At 28.2% G+C, this 19,443-nt stretch overlaps 1 protein-coding gene across 1 annotated transcript; it reads right to left on the reverse strand.

The window, feature by feature from the left end:
* Positions 1–4,054: 4,054 nt before the first annotated feature.
* On the reverse strand, positions 4,055–19,360 carry Vha26 (V-type proton ATPase subunit Vha26). Its single transcript, XM_075371762.1, has 4 exons — positions 19,205–19,360; positions 16,014–16,189; positions 11,663–11,831; positions 4,055–6,693 (listed from the first exon to the last, which is right to left on the reverse strand). The coding sequence occupies exons 1-4, from the start codon at positions 19,235–19,237 to the stop codon at positions 6,391–6,393; spliced, it is 681 nt and encodes a 226-aa protein (XP_075227877.1). The 5' UTR covers positions 19,238–19,360; the 3' UTR covers positions 4,055–6,390.
* Between the last annotated feature and the right edge of the window lie 83 nt (positions 19,361–19,443).

A 19,443-nucleotide genomic window follows, 5' to 3' on the forward strand; every position in this document is an offset into this window, starting at 1 on the left:
CCTCCTTAGCAGCCTTCTCTTGTTAATTACTACTTTGATCTTTTGTCAGTATAAGAACACAAATTCGATTATCTTGCAAAATGAATTTTTTACTATTATAATAATCCTGATATTACAGTTTACATGGACAGCTCTAGGAACATTAATTCAGTTGGTTGTGGTTGACAATGGAACATACATGTTTGACCTTCCCAGCATCACCAGCATTTTGTTGCAGAATTGTATGCCATCAATAAGATCTTACATTTGGTTAACCCAAATTTTTGATATATTCTTATTTGCTCAGATTCCATGAGTACCTTACAGGCAATTAGTGACATATACTCCACACATCCTGTTTGTGAGATTCAGTGTGTAATTTTAAAATGACTAGATGTATTACATCAGTGAGCTTCTGCTGGCTCCACAGCCATATAGAAATTTCAGGCAATGAGCAAGCAGACAGTGCGGCAAAAGAGGCTTGTTTTCAGCCTCCTTTTACCAGTTGTGTTGCTTCTAATGATCTCTGTTTCCTGAAGAGCATAAACTTCGCCCAATTAAGAACACTGCATGAAGCTCCTCATGCAGAAGTAACCATCAAGGGGAGGTTATTATCTGCTATTTGTGAATAGGGCAGACTAGGCTCACTCATGGATATCTGATGACACAAACAGATGCACCCCTTTGTGCTTGCTGTGACTGCCAACTAACAGTACACACAACCTTAAGGATTGTATCTTGTTATGCGATATTGTCACAAATTTAAACTAGAGGTTAACATGCAAAATATTCTAGGGGATAATGAAACAAAATTATCTTATGTTTTACCATTGCTCATGGCCGTCTGTTTATATTCAAATATTTAAATTACTTTGCTTCAACTATTTATTTATGCCATTTGCCATAAAGCAGATGATAATTTTATTATCTTTAGCATATGCCATAGGTTTTTTCATTTTAAGATAGATTTTAATGGTTTTTATTGTTAATTTATTTTTAACACTTAGATTTAAAAAAAAAAAAACTAGGTGTCAAATACACTGTGTTTGGGCAATGATAACATGAAAATGTTTTCCACCCTTAAAAACAAAAAGAATCCTCTTATATGAAATGGTTTTTAACCTTTTCCCATCACAATGATCCGCAGTTGATTAGCGCTCCGCGAAAATATGTTGGTATCTGATTGCCTCCCTTCATAGTCTTATGCTACCCTCTTGTGAAAAAAATTTCAAAAAATTACATATATTAAAGAGATTTAACAGATTATGAGAAAAAAAAACTGTTACGATTGGATATTTTTTGTGCCTGTAACAAAAAAAAAATTGACACAGTACAAAAATTACAATAATTTAATTGCAGAATTTTTTTTGCGCATTTCTACCGCGTTTTTTATTAGCAAAATTTTTTTTTTTTGCTTTGTTTATGAAACATAGTTTGCTGATTTTAAAAACAATACTTTCAAGCAAATCGGTTGAAAATTGCGCAAAATATAATGAAAAACCCATGTCATAAATCACAGATTAGTAACATATGTTAGTATAAGTGAAAGTAGATTCAGAAAACTACATTTTATAAAAATCCCGACCACTCAAAAGGCTACTCAGATTGACAAAAAACAATTTTTACTGTATACTGTTATTCATTACGAATCGATATGTGCTACATGTTTACCAATATCATTTGTCTGAAAAGATATTATATCCTCATATTATAGACCTCAAGTAAAAGTGACGTATTTATGACCACAAATTCCTTCTTTTTTTTTGTGTGCCGTATATCATAATTTATTATGTGTTTCAATACATCTATATGTTGCTAGTAAGATAAGCTATTTTTGTAAATAATAAATAAATCCGTAATCCTCATAGCAATTATAATACACACAAGTCACACTTCTGAGAAAAAATGGTCATAATCTTTCTAGTCTAAATAAAACATTTTACATCGTATAAACGTTGTTCAAATGTGTAATAAAACTGATTTCTTTGTGAATATAAAAAAAAATAACCGACTTAGATGCCATATAAAATGATTTTGTAACAGCATTTTAAAACTGACGCCGTACATAACCAGTTCCAAGGCTACATGATCTGTAAAGGTTAAAATGTTTTTACTGCTTCATGATGAACATCACAGCTAATCACGGGTTACCATTTTTAAAGAAAATAAAAATTTGAGTAGTCTTCCAAAAGCAAGAAATCATGGTAATTATGAAACATAGATTTCACTGTTCATAAATATATAAAAAAAGGATCAAGACTGGATCAGCAGAATGTTTCATTAATGCATCCATAATTGGATGCAATAATCAGCAGAAAAGAAGATATAAAACAATTTCAATCATAGGTACAGTATTATAACCGAGGTAAACCTTTAAAATATCTGTGAAAAGCTTATGTATAAAATTGCATTCAGTATAAATTAGGTCAAGTCAAATCCTTGTACCTCTTCTCAGCTTTTATCTGCATTTTTTTAACTGAATGTGTTATCGTTTTACTATAATAAATTGAATAATTTTAGAACATTTTGGATAAAATATATATATTCCAGAATTTTTAATAAAAATGATTGCTACTTTATTTCAAAAATGTTATATAAATCTAGACATTAGTAAAGGTAGATAATAATAACCTATTTAACAATAAATTTCTATTATAGTAATTTTGTTTAAAACTATAATTCTCAAATAATAGCAGGATGATTATTAACTTAATGGATCTCTTTTGCAAAAATATTAATTGTATTTAAACTGCTAATAATTAAATCAAGTGTTTTCCATATATGGTATAAGCATCTAAGATTACATACATTTAAAAGAAAAACTACAAATTGCTTTGATAACAAACTCATTAGAACCCCAATTTGCAAGTAAATAGTTTCCAATAACTAATATAGATTTATTCCCTTATCTTGGCTATAAAATAGGCAAATCTTTTAAAAATATTTTAATCTGAAATAAAACAGTCATCATGTAACAGAACAGTCATAAAGGAGAAACACTTCTTTTCTTTTTTATAGAAAATCTATTTCATGTAGATTGAATCTTTCTAAAAGAAACAAAAGTTGACCATAATCATAACAAATCCGCTTGGTAGTTGTTACAGAAAAATCAAGACTGTATGAAAATAAAGTCTAAATTTCAAGCCCTAGAAATAGAGAAGCCTATATCATACTTCAGTTTGATATCACCATATTCATGATGAATTTCTTAAACTTGAAGAAAAGTCATGGAATTTGGTTTTCAGCTAGAAAAATGAACATTGAATAAACATAACACTTTCAGCCAGTTTAATTCTTTCTTGATCTGTGAATGTTATTAAATATTTTTAGATGTTTCATTCCTCAATAATTGGATTTAGTTCATTAAAATCGGTCGAGAGTAATTTGAGGATTGACTTTCTGGTCAAGGGAATAATAACTTCATACGTACCAGTTTAAGTTAACTTCTTCAACCAGTTTAAGGGATTAACTTAACAGTGAAACAGATTTCTTATCCAATTTATAATTCACAAGTTTCAAATCCAGTAATCTTTTCACATCCACCTTGAAGAGATCTTTTTAACTTACAGCCAACTCTATAGGCAAAATTATTAGTTTTCTTACTGTACGAATAATTTACAGGATTCATTTCAAAACTGACGACTGTATAAATTGCAGTCGATTAAAAAATCAGTCTTTAAGTCTTCTATTTTACTGGTGTTGATTGTGCTTATGCTTTAAAGATGTGTAGTTGAGCTTGTAGGTTTAGTACAAGATGAAGTAAAAAAAATCATTTAGGTGCTCCGACTGAAACCTACACCACCATTTTGCTAGCTAATCTTAAGAAAATTTCATCAATTGTACTTATCACAATACTGTCCATTTCATAACTTTAGTTTATGTAACAAAAAAGACAATAATTTCCATGAGTTATAATGCAGACAACATTAGAAGTTTTTTTAAAAGACAATCAGTCACTTAGTACGTAGCGAGAGAAAAGTTTAGTATTTTCATGTGTTAAAACACATTCTAAAACTTCAACCATCCTTAAGTTCAAGGAAAAGATAAAACATATAAATAAAAATAAAACAACCAGTTAACAGCAAAATATTAATATATTTATTTAATCTACTAATTAAACTTGTATACTTATAATACAATATTAAATAATGTATTTACAATAGAACAAGTATTTGTATACAGTATATTTTATACAATACAATTATTTTAAAATTTAAAAATAAACCTGACTACAATATATTTTATGAAATAACAAAGAATATCCTTTTTAATGTTCCATTGTCTCCTTTTAAGTTCACAGATTATAAATACAACAGAAAAAAAAGAAAAACTCTAAAAAAAAATAAATAAATATTTTTATATATTATACTAATTATCGCAAAATTCCAACACCAAGTATTACTGAGCCTGCTTAAAAAAGAAATCAAAGAATAAGCAAAATAGAATCTAAAAGTAATGAACTTAAATCTACACATTCAGTTAAAAAAAAAAGTAATATTTGTTATAATTATAATAATAATTAAAACCAGTACATATAAATAATTAATAATACTTTACAGTAAATGTAGAGAAAACCCCAATAAAAAGCACACATTTACTTAATCATTCATAACATGTAATATGTGGTAATCAACAATGTGAATATTATTTTAAAAATTAGTCTGCTTAGTAAAAAATAAGCAAACTGAATAAATTGGACACTTTTTTAAAATCTTCAATGGGTACATTAGCCAATTTTCTCAAACCTTCATCAAAGAATGAAATAAGCCTTTATTTTTATGTACACAATTATAAATTACAGTACAAGCCTCTTCATTCAGATTTTTTTTTTACATCCAGTTTGATAAATGTAAATGATTTAAACAAGAAATGATAAAACAAAAATTTTCCTTAAAATTACATAATGTGAAATTTACCAGTATTAAAACAAAGAATTCTATTGAATTCAGTTATCCTAACAAACAATCCACATAAATGAAAATAGTTGAAAAAATAACAATCTACTGGCAATGTATGGTACATTTAGTAAATCTTTTATTTTTTAATAACTGATAAAACTATTTAAAAAATGAAATTATACATACATAAACCAAAATAATAGTGTTAATTTCCTCAGAAAAAGCAGGTGTCTGAACTTTACTTTGAGGGTGGGTGTTTGTGCTAATAATTTATATGATCAGTATCATTTTTATTATTTACTTTTTATCAATGCAATAATGAAAACATAACAAACATTGGTACAATTAATATTTCCATTTCAATTTTATGACTTTATTGTTTATTATTATTACCACTCTGGATCTGAATTTTATAAGACTTGGAATTTTTCAAACATTAAAAAGAAAAATGAATTACCTCTCCTTAAAAAAAAAAAAAAAAATAGAATGGCAACATTAAGTGCAATTTTGTAATAATAAGTATAATAGATAAATAAATCACCTAACAATTTTAAAAATTAAGATATATTAATATATCTTTATTTTTCTATTTGATTGGAATGGATACTTAAAATTATCAATTTTATCGATAAAAGGTGGAAATATTGATGATACTGAAATATTGAAATACTGATACTATGTTTTAAAAAAATTGTTTTCCTTTTACAGTAGTAATAAACATTTTATATATATTAGTAACTTACCAGGACCATTAATATGATCAATAAAAAAATAATTAAATGAAATTATGTCAATCTTACAAATAATTACATAATAGGATACTAGTAACATAACTTGCTGATTATGTGTCTATGAATATATTTAAAAAAGAATTGGTTGGATTATTATTTTTTAATTAAGTGGATATATTTTTCAATTTCAACAATATCAAATCTCACATAAAAAAAGATTGCAAAGAGCTTACAAAAAAAAAGTGGTGAACAAATAACGTATCATAATTCAATGCATTTTTTTTATTTATAGTCTTGACCAGATTATTAAAAAAAAACTTATAAATTTTTACCTAAGTAAACAAGGTTTTACTATAATTGATAACATGAAAGTAAGGGGATAAAGTAAGATTGTCATATACAATGACAAAATTAATAATTATATGAACAAACTTCTATTTTTTCAAAGAAAATCAAACACAATAAAAAGAAAAAATAAATTTATAACATACATTAGAAGATATGTTTGTACAGAAATAAAACATTTTAAAAATACTATAACATTAGAACTATCAACTAGCAGAAAGGAAGGGGTAAAAACAAAAGAAAAAACAGTAATGCCAATTTTGGAATGTATTTAGAGAAAAAGACAGTGGGATTACATGGAGAATATGACCCTCTTACATCTACTATACTTTTCATTTTCTAACAGTTTGGGTGAAAGAGGGGCAGTGCTACGGAGATAACAGGCAGTAAAATCTGATACAAGAAACAAATAAAACAATATAATACCTACAGATATTTTAATCTGTAAATTTACGGTTAGCATTACGCCCAAAAAGTGAAACTCTTATCTGCGGTATAAGTTTTTGTGCGATTAAATCAAGACGATTTTCAAGAGTGTTAATGATTTTAATCTTTCCCCTTTGAGTTGAAAGTTCAACACCTCCTGTTGTATCCACTGGCAAAAATGACTCGCTATCTACTTTAATATTGACATCCTTGCCAGACATTTGTTTATATTGTTCAACACATGCAGGTATAACACTTTCAACGAGGCTATAATCAACTTCTTTTGCTTTTAATGTAACATGAGGTTCAAGAATCTGCATTAAAAAAAAATCAGACATAATATTATTAATATTAATAAACAGAAAATATTCATCACATCTCAATGTAAATGTAGTATATAATCACATAAAATTAATCAATCTGCACTGAAAGAAAACTTTCATGGCCAAAACATGACTGTTTACCTAAAATTGTACACAAAATAAAAACATTTACAATTTCCTTCTAAATTTCTTCCTCATTAAAAATTATATTTCTTCAGAATTTTAAATTAACACGTGTACCTTGTTAAATCTAACAACAAAATCTATATTCCATCACTTGATTGCATGTTAAGGCCCAGTCTAAAAAAATTTCATACAGTCAATTCTGGAACCAAGAAAATTTTTTGATAATTAAACTTATTACTAAAAAATCATAGTATATCTTAATTTGGCCCTCTCAGAATTGATTAAGTTGATGGTTTATAACTTTATCACAAAAGTATGTTAGTTTCAGTATTTGTGATTAGTGTACATATTTTCATGCATTTAACGAGTACATCAAACTTTGGTAGAATGTGATTACAGTCTAAACTGCACTAACATACAACTACTGTCTGTTTACAGTCAACTGATTTCAGTTTAGTTTTTCAATTCACTCATGTTTAATAATTTTATTTTTTTGCCATAATTTATTTTTTACGTAATACTCCTTAAATTTACTGTCAACTAATTATTGCAACAAAAGAAATTCCTCTGGATCAGTAATCAGCTGATCTAAGTAAAGAAACTGAATTTTCAATAATAAAAAAAAAGTCCATCTATTTTCAAATCAGTCTATATTTGTTCCTTATTTAAAATACATATAAAAATAAAATATTAATATAACATTGCCACATTGCAAATAAAAACAAAATACTTAAAATAAAAATTACATTAATTACTTTGGCTTTATACCCAATTTAGGCAAAACGCATGGTTGATGGCACTGTAATCCATTACAGTATAACGAAATTAAGTTGCTATTCATATTGGAAATGATATTTCAATACAAGCTATTCTATTCCTGATAACAAGGTTTTAACGTCAATGAAGAAATGTAGTGGATTTTGTGTAAAATTTAATGAAGTAAAAAATAATATTGTTTAATCTTACACTTTGATTAATTAAATTCATTTTTTAAATATAGATCTTGCCTAAAGAATAATGCTGCTTGGAATAAAATCATACTCGTCTCAAAATTTAGAAACGTGCTATCATTTTAATAATTACTTTATAGTTAAAAACACTTTTCATTATTGTGTGATTTAATGAGAAAACAGTGTTATTTATTGCATGAAATTCTTAGTGTAATTACAATATCAAACAATTAGACACACATACATGCAAAAGGGTCAGTTTTCTGATATTAACACTCATAATAGGCTAAGTCAAAATGCTTGTATTTTACTATTATAGTGGAATATATATACACATTAATATATAAACAGAAATCTTAAAATAAAACAAAAATCAAATAAAATCGTTAAAAATAACATAGTACTTACAATTGATAATAACATTAATATTTAAAAAGGAAGACAACTTATTAATTTTATTCATATATTCTTATTTCAGCCATCAGGTACAGACAGGAAAAGGAAGGCAAAGAAGGACATCTGACACAGCCAATAAATGAGGTGCATGTGGTAATACCAACCAGAATTCTTCATGCATATAAATAAATACAAAGGTAAATGCAATATAATCGTATTTCTATTACATAATGCAACTAATTAAGGTAACTTAATTCTTTAAGAAATCATTGTACCAACATAAATAATAATGCAATACCTATATTCATTTTATTTCACAATTTCATTTATTTATGAGTATAAAACTGAAGTTAATTTTATTATTTGAATACTTTACACTACACTTTAAATTATATAAATAAATAAAATAATTTATAAGAGAAGTACACTCAAATGATGACCATTGACTGTACAGTGAGAAATCAATTAACTTATCATACTTATTGTATTATAACCATAACTTTGGTTAATATTTTAATCTTCACATACAATAAATTTTTTTATTCTGTGCTGATCAAAACAAGAATTTTGAAATTACAAGGGATTGCTGAAATGTAACGCACATTCGCTAATAAATCACAGATGAGATACTCAAATGAAACAAATACGGCATCAAATTTAAAAAAAATTTATTACAAAGATTTATCTTTTCATGTAGTCACTATTTTATCAGCTACACATTCTCCCAATGGTGATTTTCTCATTCTGTCAATGAAGAATGTGGCAGTCTTCGTTGATCCATGACCTCACTGCATACATGAACTGCACTTCAGTTCCTCATCTGTGGTTAGATGAATACCATCCCTTTAATTGCAAAAAGAAGTGAAAATTGGCACCAAATCTGATGGGTACGGAAGGTGTGTAATAAATTCTAATTTAAACTTAACATGAATCTTGATGGTTGCACGAAACATGTGTGTGGCTGAGTTTTATTATGCTCAGCCATTAATTATTAACCGCATGTATTGTTGAACATGACACACAAATCTAAGGTGTTTTAACATCTCTACAAATCGCATAGCATTTACAGTCAACTCAGCTTCCAAGTAGTTATCACGTACAAGTGTAATCCGTAGAACATTTTCAAGAGAATTTTTTTTATAGAGGGTTGTGTTTTGACCTTTTTTGATTATGGTGAACCACAGTACCGATTATTTAGATAGATTGTCTATGTTAAAGTTTATTTTTATTTTCTTTAATCCTTTTTTGTGTTTTAAATAATTGATTTATTACGCTTGACCATTTTTCTTCTGGATTGTAATGATTCACTTTAAGTCTCCCATCAAATACTGAAAAGGAAGTCATCTCCGTATTCATGATAATATTTCAGAAGTTGTTCACAACATTTTCTTAATTGTTGCTTGTTCTTTTCTGTGTTTGCATGGCACCCACTGTTAACAGATTTTGCAATAGCCCAGTTTTTTAATTATGTGTCCTACTTATTCTTTTGACCTACCTACCTAAGTGGCAGTAATACATTATGTGATCCAACAATCATTTTAAATCAATTCACCCACCTCCTAATGGTGATTTTCATCAGTTACAGAAATTGGTTGATCCCTGCAAGGTTCATCCTCAGTATTTGCTTTACCAACTTCAGGATGCTTGAAATTTTTATGCCCACCACTTACAGTAATTTCAATCAACTTTTTCATCACTATAAAGGGCTTCAGACAACGACGAAAAATCATATGCATTCGCTTTTTCTGTTGTTAAAATGTTTTAGATGCACTGACATAGCAGGTATAGTCGACTCTATAGCAATGGCAACTGACAGAAAATGAGGAGTGGATCAAGTTTTGGAATGTTAGTAGTAGGGAGATGGGAGCACTTGTTGCTTTATACTTATCTTATTTTACCATTACATTTCAGTGTAAATTAAATATCTACTGCCCCTTATATATACATGCACATTATAAAATATTGGAAAAAACTAATCTAACTGATTACCATCCTTGGTAAAAGAGCATATGCATTCAAATAAAACCTGAAGGATGAATTTACACCATCCCTGTTTTAAGATTTAAAAGTAGGTTTATGTTGATAAACAAAATACTGCAAGGCATTTTTAATATTTTTAGACTTACAGATGTAAATAAATTTTATCTAGAAATTTGGAGAAGAGCGTTGGATGTGCATTATACATGAAATTATTCTGGAGTGTAGGATTCTTTTTAACTCTTAAACCATAGGAAGAGTATTGAATAAAGGTGAGAACCAATGCTTTGCTGATTAAATACAAGCTATTAAACAATATTCAATGACTACAAATATTTTGCTGAAAGGTTCAGAAGCTTTTGATGGGTAACTGGATATTTAAAAAGAGTTATGAAAACTACAAAACAGAACTCAGTGAAGGATGTATGGAAAGCTAGGAGAGCAAAATAAAAATTTGAAAGTAGCACTAATAAACATCACTGAAACAATCTGTCTAAGAATGAAAATTTCCAGAAATGGAAAAAGGATAACATTAGTAGCAAATGATAACATTTAGCAAGATGAAACCTAAAAATCAGTGTTGTATCTTGAGCCTTGGATTTGACTTTCTGATTGACTTTGATATTGCAGCAAAGTTGTTATTGTAGTATCTTCAATCCAAGAATTCTTTGTGTGGACAATTCACAGATTCAACTACCAAAATGATAGGGTATGAGCATTTTCTTTGTTCAGCACTTGATAATAAATAATAATTAGACAATTTCTAAACAATTAGATTACAGTGAAATAGTTATTTGTTCATAGCAAAGAAAATGAGGTAAAAAGAAAGAGGATAGATCATGGAGTGGTGAATGTTTTGAAAGTAAACTAATTCCTTTTTTACATGTCAATAATACCATTAATCTCTTAAGAAAGCATGAAACACCTTCCATTGGCATCCTGGATAAATTTTTTCCCTTATGATGCTAATATTGCTGGTAACTTGCATGTAATGACTCAATACAAAATAAACTTACTTTTTTACTACTCTAAATCACGATTACAAAATTTTGTAGCACCCTGGGAATCTACTAAAACATCACATGAGGTCATCAAAGCTATTGGTTAATTTTTTTATCAAAATTTATAGACAGGATTTCACAGCTTTATCTGCCACTTCATCTTGTATTCAGTTTTATCTCTTTATTTAGTTTACGTTTAAAAATATGTTTTTTATTGATCATGGCATGAATTAAAAATATGAATATAAAAATATGAACTAGAAATCACAATATTTGTGTAAACCTTATTAAAAGATTATTCAAAAAGGATACTTTTCAATAGCCACAACCCTTACTGTTTGGAAAAATTATAATAAACACACATACTGCAAATAAGTTAAATTAACACTAATATACTGAAGTTATTTTTTTAAATTAAGTTTAATATTAAGATCCAAATGCCAAGTGTTACTCAAGTAACAGAAAATTATAGATTTAACATTAAAGAAATAATCTATTATTAAAAATTACCTGCAACAATCCTTGAACAATAAGTGCTTGGAGGACTTTTTTATATTTAGTTGGGTCACGTGTTACTTCACCTAATCTTCTTCGTGCATCTTCTAACACAGTCTTGACATGATCTTCACGAACCTTAAGTGCTTTTAAGCGAGCTTGGTTTAACATGTTTGATGACTGACTGAAATTTAAAAGAGAAATGATTATCATAATAAACAGTAATAGTTACAATTCTAAACAACAGTTACCTCTGATACTTTGTACTTCATACACAAAAATCAGTTCATGCATCCAATTACTAGTTAATTATTTTAAAGATGACGCACATTCAAAGGTCAATAATCTTGGCATGTGTTGTTTTCGCTGCACTGATTGTAAATATACAAAAAGTGTTGTTTTATTGTAGCTTTTGACTTATAAAGATTTTAAAATGAAAAATAAAAAAAATTATATAAATTATATATTCATGAAGTGGCGACGGTAATGTTTTGAGTTTGTATCAATATCTTGTTTACAATCTTTATTTTTTGTATAATCCATAATGAATGTTTATTATTCATTCTTAAATATACTTCACTGCAATTTGTGTCAATTAATTACAGTAATGAAAGTCTAACACTATTAAAAGAATGAAATTAAACCAGTTTCTGAATTTCATATGATAACAGCAAACACGACCTAACACTCGCTTTCTTTGCCATCCTCATCTAATTAACCATAAATATTAAATTGGTTAATTGATGGATTGAGTCAATAATTGTATATAATAACCAATCACTTAGTTAGAAAATAATGTATATTACACTACTACATTACTGAATTACATAACTTTTGGTGATGGTATTTTTAATTTACACAGAATGTAAATCGGGTGAAAAGCATAGACTTTTTGATGATATATCTGAATCATTTCTATTAGAATAGTTATGTGAATATTAATGACTGTGTTATAATTGACTCTTATTCCTTTCTCTTACATGAAGAAAAAGTAAAAACAATTCATTATTATTATTATAACAAAAGATGGTAAAATTTAAAAATTATAGTAAAGCGACACTTTTTTCTTGTTTATTGATAACACGATGACTATAACAACATATGCCAAGATTACTGACTTTTGAATGCACATCATCATCTTTCTATATAATTACCATTGCGTTTTCCATTTATTGAGTTGTTCTAATTGAATTATACTAATATAAAAAATATGTCAACCATCAACATAATTATTAATTCACATCTGCGACTAAAAACTATTAATGATGAATTGACAAAAAATTCAAGCACTCATGTGACCTGAGAAAATTACAAAATAGTTTTTCTTATTTTACTGCAAAACAATAATTAAATTAACAACCAATCATAAAAATATTACATTTTAATATTCATTATACTACTTCATTCATCTGAGATGCTCTTTAAAAAGTATACACTACAGGGCATATGAAGAACTAGCATATTGCATCTTCAAACTTTGGTCAGACAGGAAAAGTCCTTCCTGGATTAGAGGTTATAAAAAAAGGAAGCTATTTTAAATAAAACTTAATCTGAGATCAGACAATAAAACAAGCTGGGAAAGAGTCAACATGTTTGGCAATAATATACTCTTTTTGTAAAAAAAGCCACTCGCATAAAAAAAATATACATATAATCAAAAAATCAACTAATATCTCCGTATTTATTACAGATTTTATAAGTTGGAATATTTTTCTCCTTTGCCCCAAAGATGCAGAGGCAACTTATTAAATGCAACTAACTAGATGAAGTGATAAAGACCAAAAACTTCCTAACAAGAAGTTGGGACCATGTCACATCATCCTTTATGGAGGTAATTATATCAGAGGCTGATAATAAAATTCATTCATTTTATAGAAAGAAAGAAAAATAAAAAGAGAAAGAAATTACCTTAAAAAGATAATATTGATTTAAAGAATCCCTAAAGACGTAAAAATATTATCTAATAAGAAGAGAAAATATGATGTACTCGAGACAGTAGTAATTAGAATGACTGGACAATAAGGCGATAGATATTAAAACATAAGTGGGATGAACGTGGAGCATGTAGAAAAAGATCATAAAAATTAAATAATAAGAAAACAGAATTATGAAAAAAAATGTAGTTTACATCATAAAAGAAAGCAAGCACCTTTAAATTAATATTTCAAGATAAAGGTATTATTTTTTTAAAAATATCATAAAATGAGTGAATAGAAAAATGTATATGGGTGATTTACATAGAGTACCAAGGCTTTCTGAGCTCATTCTACTAGCGAAAATAATGAAAAAAGCTCATATAAACATGGGTCCAAAAATGCTCTGTTAGTGAGTTACAGCTAACAAAAGATTTCACTGCTATTCCTAGGCAAAGAGTGAAATAAAACCATACTGAAATTTTAGGAACCCAAATTAAGGAGTAAACTTAATGGTTTATTATGGTTTATTGACCTGACAAATTGAATAAAAAAACAGGTTTCAGAACCATTTATCTAGTACTTTTCATAATATCGGACATAAAACAGAAAAATTTGTTGTTAAAAAACAGTTTAATTTGTAATAAAAAAACTTTGTTAAATGCATAACCATAAAACTATAACTAAACCATAACCATAAAAACTATAACCAAAGCTAGTAGTGAATTTAATTTTGAGAAAACTGATGTAAAATAGCCCAATAAAAAATAAATACATGTTCAAAAGCTCTGATTTTATTATTAACACTTACCGTACGAAAACGAAGAGATTACATGTACAAAGCATTTTGCTTTTCTGCAAAGTGCAACAATACAAAAAATAGTGCTACATTAAAGATAAAATTATAAAACCAGTACTAACATTACTCCGACAATAAAGTTTATGTATCTTTCTCGAAATCACGTCAAATTGAACATTTGAGAAATTAGGATTTCATAAGTTGGTAACAGAAATCAATTGGCCAACAATGCATTTTATGTCGTGTTATCAGTATATTGTGTGTTCTGTATTACTACTGTAAATTGTTGCCAGTACAGTGTAGTTTAATTAAGTGTGTGTTAGTTTTAATTAGTGCCATACTGCAGTATTTATTTACGATTGCAGAAGATGCCAACATGTTATTTATCTTGGGAGTGTATGATGGAAATGGAAATGCTGCGGAATATCAAAAAAAAGTTTCCTAACCAAGAGTTCTAAATCCTAAAACATTACCTACATAGCATATGTAATGGAACATTCCATATGCTACGAAGAAACGGGTACACTTCCCAGCATTAGATCATTCACTTATACGTTCTACCCATTATGATGCAGACATTAATAAAACCATTATAGAGGCTGCTCAACACATTCTGGGTGTTAATACACGACACCTTATGCAGCAGTTCAGATTTTTCAAGTCAATAGTGTGCAGGGCACTTCGTAACAAGCTATACACCCTTACCATAATCAAGAGTACAAAACCTTCAACCAAGAGGTCCCTCATCGATTGCAATATTGCAACTGGTTGAATATGAACCGCTGATTGCACAGTTTCATTTTACTTACTGATGAGGCTCAGTTTATTTGAGAAGGCATCAATAAACTTTGCAGCAACCACACTTGGGCAGAAGTCAATCCATATATGACGGTAGAACATACATCAATTTAACGTCAATGTGTAGTGTGGTCTAGTTTACGATCAGCTAACTGGACCACTCATTCTCCCAGGACATCTAAATTCTGACATTTACTTGGAATTCTTTAAGGAAAAATTGCTGCTGCTATTAGATGTCCCTTAGCATCAAGACAGGGCTGCATGTATTTTAAGCACGATAGTGCACCTCTCATTTCTCAAGTGCAGCATTGGCATATTTAAATGAGCAATTTCCAGAGCAACTGGTCATGGCGGACCACACTCCTGGCCACCAAGATCACCTTATCTAATAATATTAGATTTTTACATCTGGAGTTGGATGAAAAATATCGTGTAAAAGAGAAAAGTTCATATGTGAGAAGAGTTGGTTCCTTGTATTATAGATGCCACTGTACAAATTAAGGAAATTTGTGCAGAATTGCACAGTAATGCTAGAAATCCACCAGAAACATCCAGTCAAATGTATTGAAGTAGAAGAGCAGATTTTCTAAAATTTACTGTAAACTTTATTAAATGTATTAATTAAATTTTTATTTTTTTAACACTGTATCAATGTATGTTAACTTCATTTTCTGTAGTTAACAACATTTAAAATTTTTACACGTTAAGTTAGTAATAAAATCAGATTTCTTGAACTTGTATTTTGTTTTTTATTGGGCTATTTTATATCAATTTTCTCAGAATTAAATTTTCTACAAGTTTTGATAATAAATTTTAATTTTTTTTTTTTTTTAGAAATAATAGAATTCAAAATTACATTTTCTTTTGCAATTCAACTTGTTTTTCTTTTCTTTCAAAGAATTCCATGATTTTCAATCTCTGATGCTGTACAAGACGCCCCTTTTCAATGTTAAATTCTTCTTCAGCTTTTGCATCTATTTCTTCAGCTTTTTCATTAGCCTCTTGTTCTATGAAGGCCATCATATGTTTAATCTAAATGACAATTAAAAAATAATATAACATATTAGAAAAATAACACTTAATTTTTAATTACCAGATATTTCATTAATTTCCTACAAATGTATCTCCATTTGTAAGAAATAAGTATATTTATCACATATCAACCATAATGGTTGTTGGCAAATGGATAAGAGACATAAGTAACCATAGGGAAGGTCTGAAATAAACTGTATTCACATTGCTTTCTTTACAAAGCTAAACATATTGTAGCATATCAACATGCCAAATCTACATACAGGTGGCATCTTCAAGAGATACATTTAATTCATTTACCAAGCTGCTACTGAGTGTACACGAAACGTCATTACAAATAGAAAAACTTTATCTAAACTAGTGATCCTTGTATCTCAGCAATTTCATCTAAAAATATTTATATGTAAAATAATATTACATTTTAATAACACAATATATTATTTTGAGATGAGCCTTAGTTAATTTTAGGAAAAAAAACAAAAGAGAATTTAAAATGGGCAAAAAGACTTGAGGCATATAAATTATCCTATTAAATTACAAATAAAATAATACAGCAAATATTTTTCTCACAAACAACATTAACAAAATTATTTACGTGTATTAAAATGAAAAAAAGCTCTATGCTCTTCTTTTCTCACAATAGACAAACTTGCTGAGAATTAGTTGCCTTAGTTTTATTTACTGATGGTTGTCAATGACAAAAACAAAGAAATTTGGTACTTACGTATTAATGCCACCGCAGCTACAGCTTTATTTAAAAACAAAGTAGTCAATCGGATTTCGGTGAAAAATGGAACGATATAGAGGAGTTTAACATAGATTCAAAACAGTCTCTTTATTAATTTTAATAAATGGCTATTTATATTTATTTATTTTATAAATACAAGTTAACCAAACTTAACCTACGCTCGCTAACCTTGACTAATTAACAGGAGTGCTTTGATTATTTAAATAATAAATAATTGCAATAATTACTGAATTTATTAAATAAATACTCAAAAAATTACAGTGTTAATTAGTCAATGTTAGCGAGCGAAGCGAGCGTAGGTTAAGTTTGGTTAAATTATATTTATAAAATAAATAAATATAAATAACCATTTATTAAAATTAATAAAGAGACTGTTCATTTTCCACCGAAATCCGATTGACTACTTTGTTTTTAAATAAAGCTGTAGCTGCTTACGTTAATACGTAAGTACCAGAAATTTCTTCTGTACTAAAGAATTACCATTGAACACCACTGAGGGCTAGGAAAATAATTCTTTTAATAATGGGGTAGGTTTATACAAAAATATTAGGGTAAGCTTACATGAATAACTGAGAATAAGAGGCAAGACGAATAAATATTGAGCCATTAATATCAATCTACATGTTACAGGCCATGAAATACAAAATAAATCCAGAAAAGGTAATAGGAAGCATTAACAAATTAAAATGTTTAAGACAAGACTGTATCCTTCATCATATTAATATCTAACAGAAAAATCTCAATATTTTCTAATGCAGCTTCTAAGGTAATTAGTATTATCAAATACGCCTATCTCTGTGATCTGAGTGGTAGCATCTCAGCCTTTCAGCTGGAGGTCCTGGGTCGGATAAATGATTTATCATATTCTACAAAATTTCTATCTCATATTACCAAGGCACAAGCTTCATGCTTGTGATGAATTATTTATATATAATACAACTTGTTCTTTACGACACAGATACATTCACATATAAAACTACTGTTGGCAACATGACTTCTTTTCTACCTATAAAATAAGCACATTTAAGAATAAATGTGTTAAAGTAATGGGAACTATCTTCATCAAAATTTTGGGTCAGATATATGATAAAGGCTGGTATTACAACTTTGCTTTAAGTAACAGAAACATTAAAATTTGACAAAATGCTAGAGGTACAATCTAGCAGAGTAATAAAAGAAAATTGTGACTTTTGCACAATAGCTGAATAGATAATATAACAGTCTATCTTCAATACATAAAACACAACCTTAATACGGTAGTATGTTGTGACCTTACACTATATAGTAACAGTATGGACTGATTAAACAGTTCTTACTCCTCTACTGTTTCTATTATTTAGAAAAAAACTTTCCCTTAGCACTTCAGAAATAAGTATACTTGTAAATTTTTCAAACTTACAAATATATTTTTCACAAGTGCATCGTAGAGTATTGAACTACATTAATATAAATACCATTACGAGAAATTATTTACTAGTACAGAAGTTCTAGTAGGAGTTTTTGGGTAGACAGTTAATGATACATTTTTTTATTAAAATAATTCATCAAAAAGTATATGAACACCTGACCTCTTACAGAATGTTTAACCACACCCACATCACAATGACTATTAGCAGCTAAGATTTATTTCAAACTTAACACATTGGACGTAAAAAAAAATGCTACAGCACTTTACAAACCAATAGCAACTTTCATGCTGTAAATAGTACGCACGTTACCTAGCAAATTGCCAACGATATAATATAAACCAATGGCACACAGATCCAGTGTAAAATTATAGTGAGCACTATTCTTCCAAGTATAAAAGGAACTGAATTAATATAATAAAAATACATTATCAATCAATAAGTTTATTATCTTAGCTGCTTAAATTCTGATAATCATGAACACAAAGTTTATTATCACTTTAAACAAACTGAATAGGGGTTCATTTTTTTACTAATAAGAATTTTATGAAAAAAATTACCATACTCTAAATTAAATCAAGAGAACTGATCTAAAATCATCTGACTCAAAAGTAGTTCTCTGTTTTATCCAGAAATAATTATTACTAGGCTGATTAATAAACATATATTCGTTAACAATACTTGGGGCTCACTTCTTATATCATCAAATTCTCTGAAGAATATTACAGAATATAAAATTAAAAAACTGAATCTAGATGAAACACTTTCTTCTAGTCCAGATACGCCCAAAAGTTTGGACGAGCCGTTTCACTTCAAACATATTAAAATTGTAGCATTCTTTACAGAATCTATATTACTTACTTGTTTTTGAACATCGGCATCGCTTAGAGCCATTTTTTGTGTGTTTTAATATACTTTTTCGAAAACTGTAAAACAAGAGAATAAGAATTTCTCAACGACCCTGCACACACCGTATGAATCTCTGGACACCGATCATATGATCTTAGTAATACACTAGTGATACCACGTATTAAATAACGTGACCCGTATTAATTATTTTTAAAATATCATTATGTACGTTAAAAAATAAATTATAGTAA

This window comes from Lycorma delicatula, chromosome 7 (genome assembly GCF_047948215.1).
Source record: "Lycorma delicatula isolate Av1 chromosome 7, ASM4794821v1, whole genome shotgun sequence".
Classification (NCBI taxonomy): Eukaryota; Metazoa; Arthropoda; class Insecta; order Hemiptera; family Fulgoridae; genus Lycorma; species Lycorma delicatula.

Coding starts and splice junctions, on each gene's coding strand:
- Vha26 (XM_075371762.1), bottom strand. CDS start 19,237: ATGGCTCTAAGCGATGCCGATGTTCAAAAACAA. Junction 16,190..19,204: donor ATGCCGATGTTCAAAAACAA/GTAAGTAATATA, acceptor ATTGTCATTTAG/ATTAAACATATGATGGCCTT. Junction 6,694..11,662: donor TTGTTCAAGGATTGTTGCAG/GTAATTTTTAAT, acceptor TTTTTAATGCAG/ATTCTTGAACCTCATGTTAC.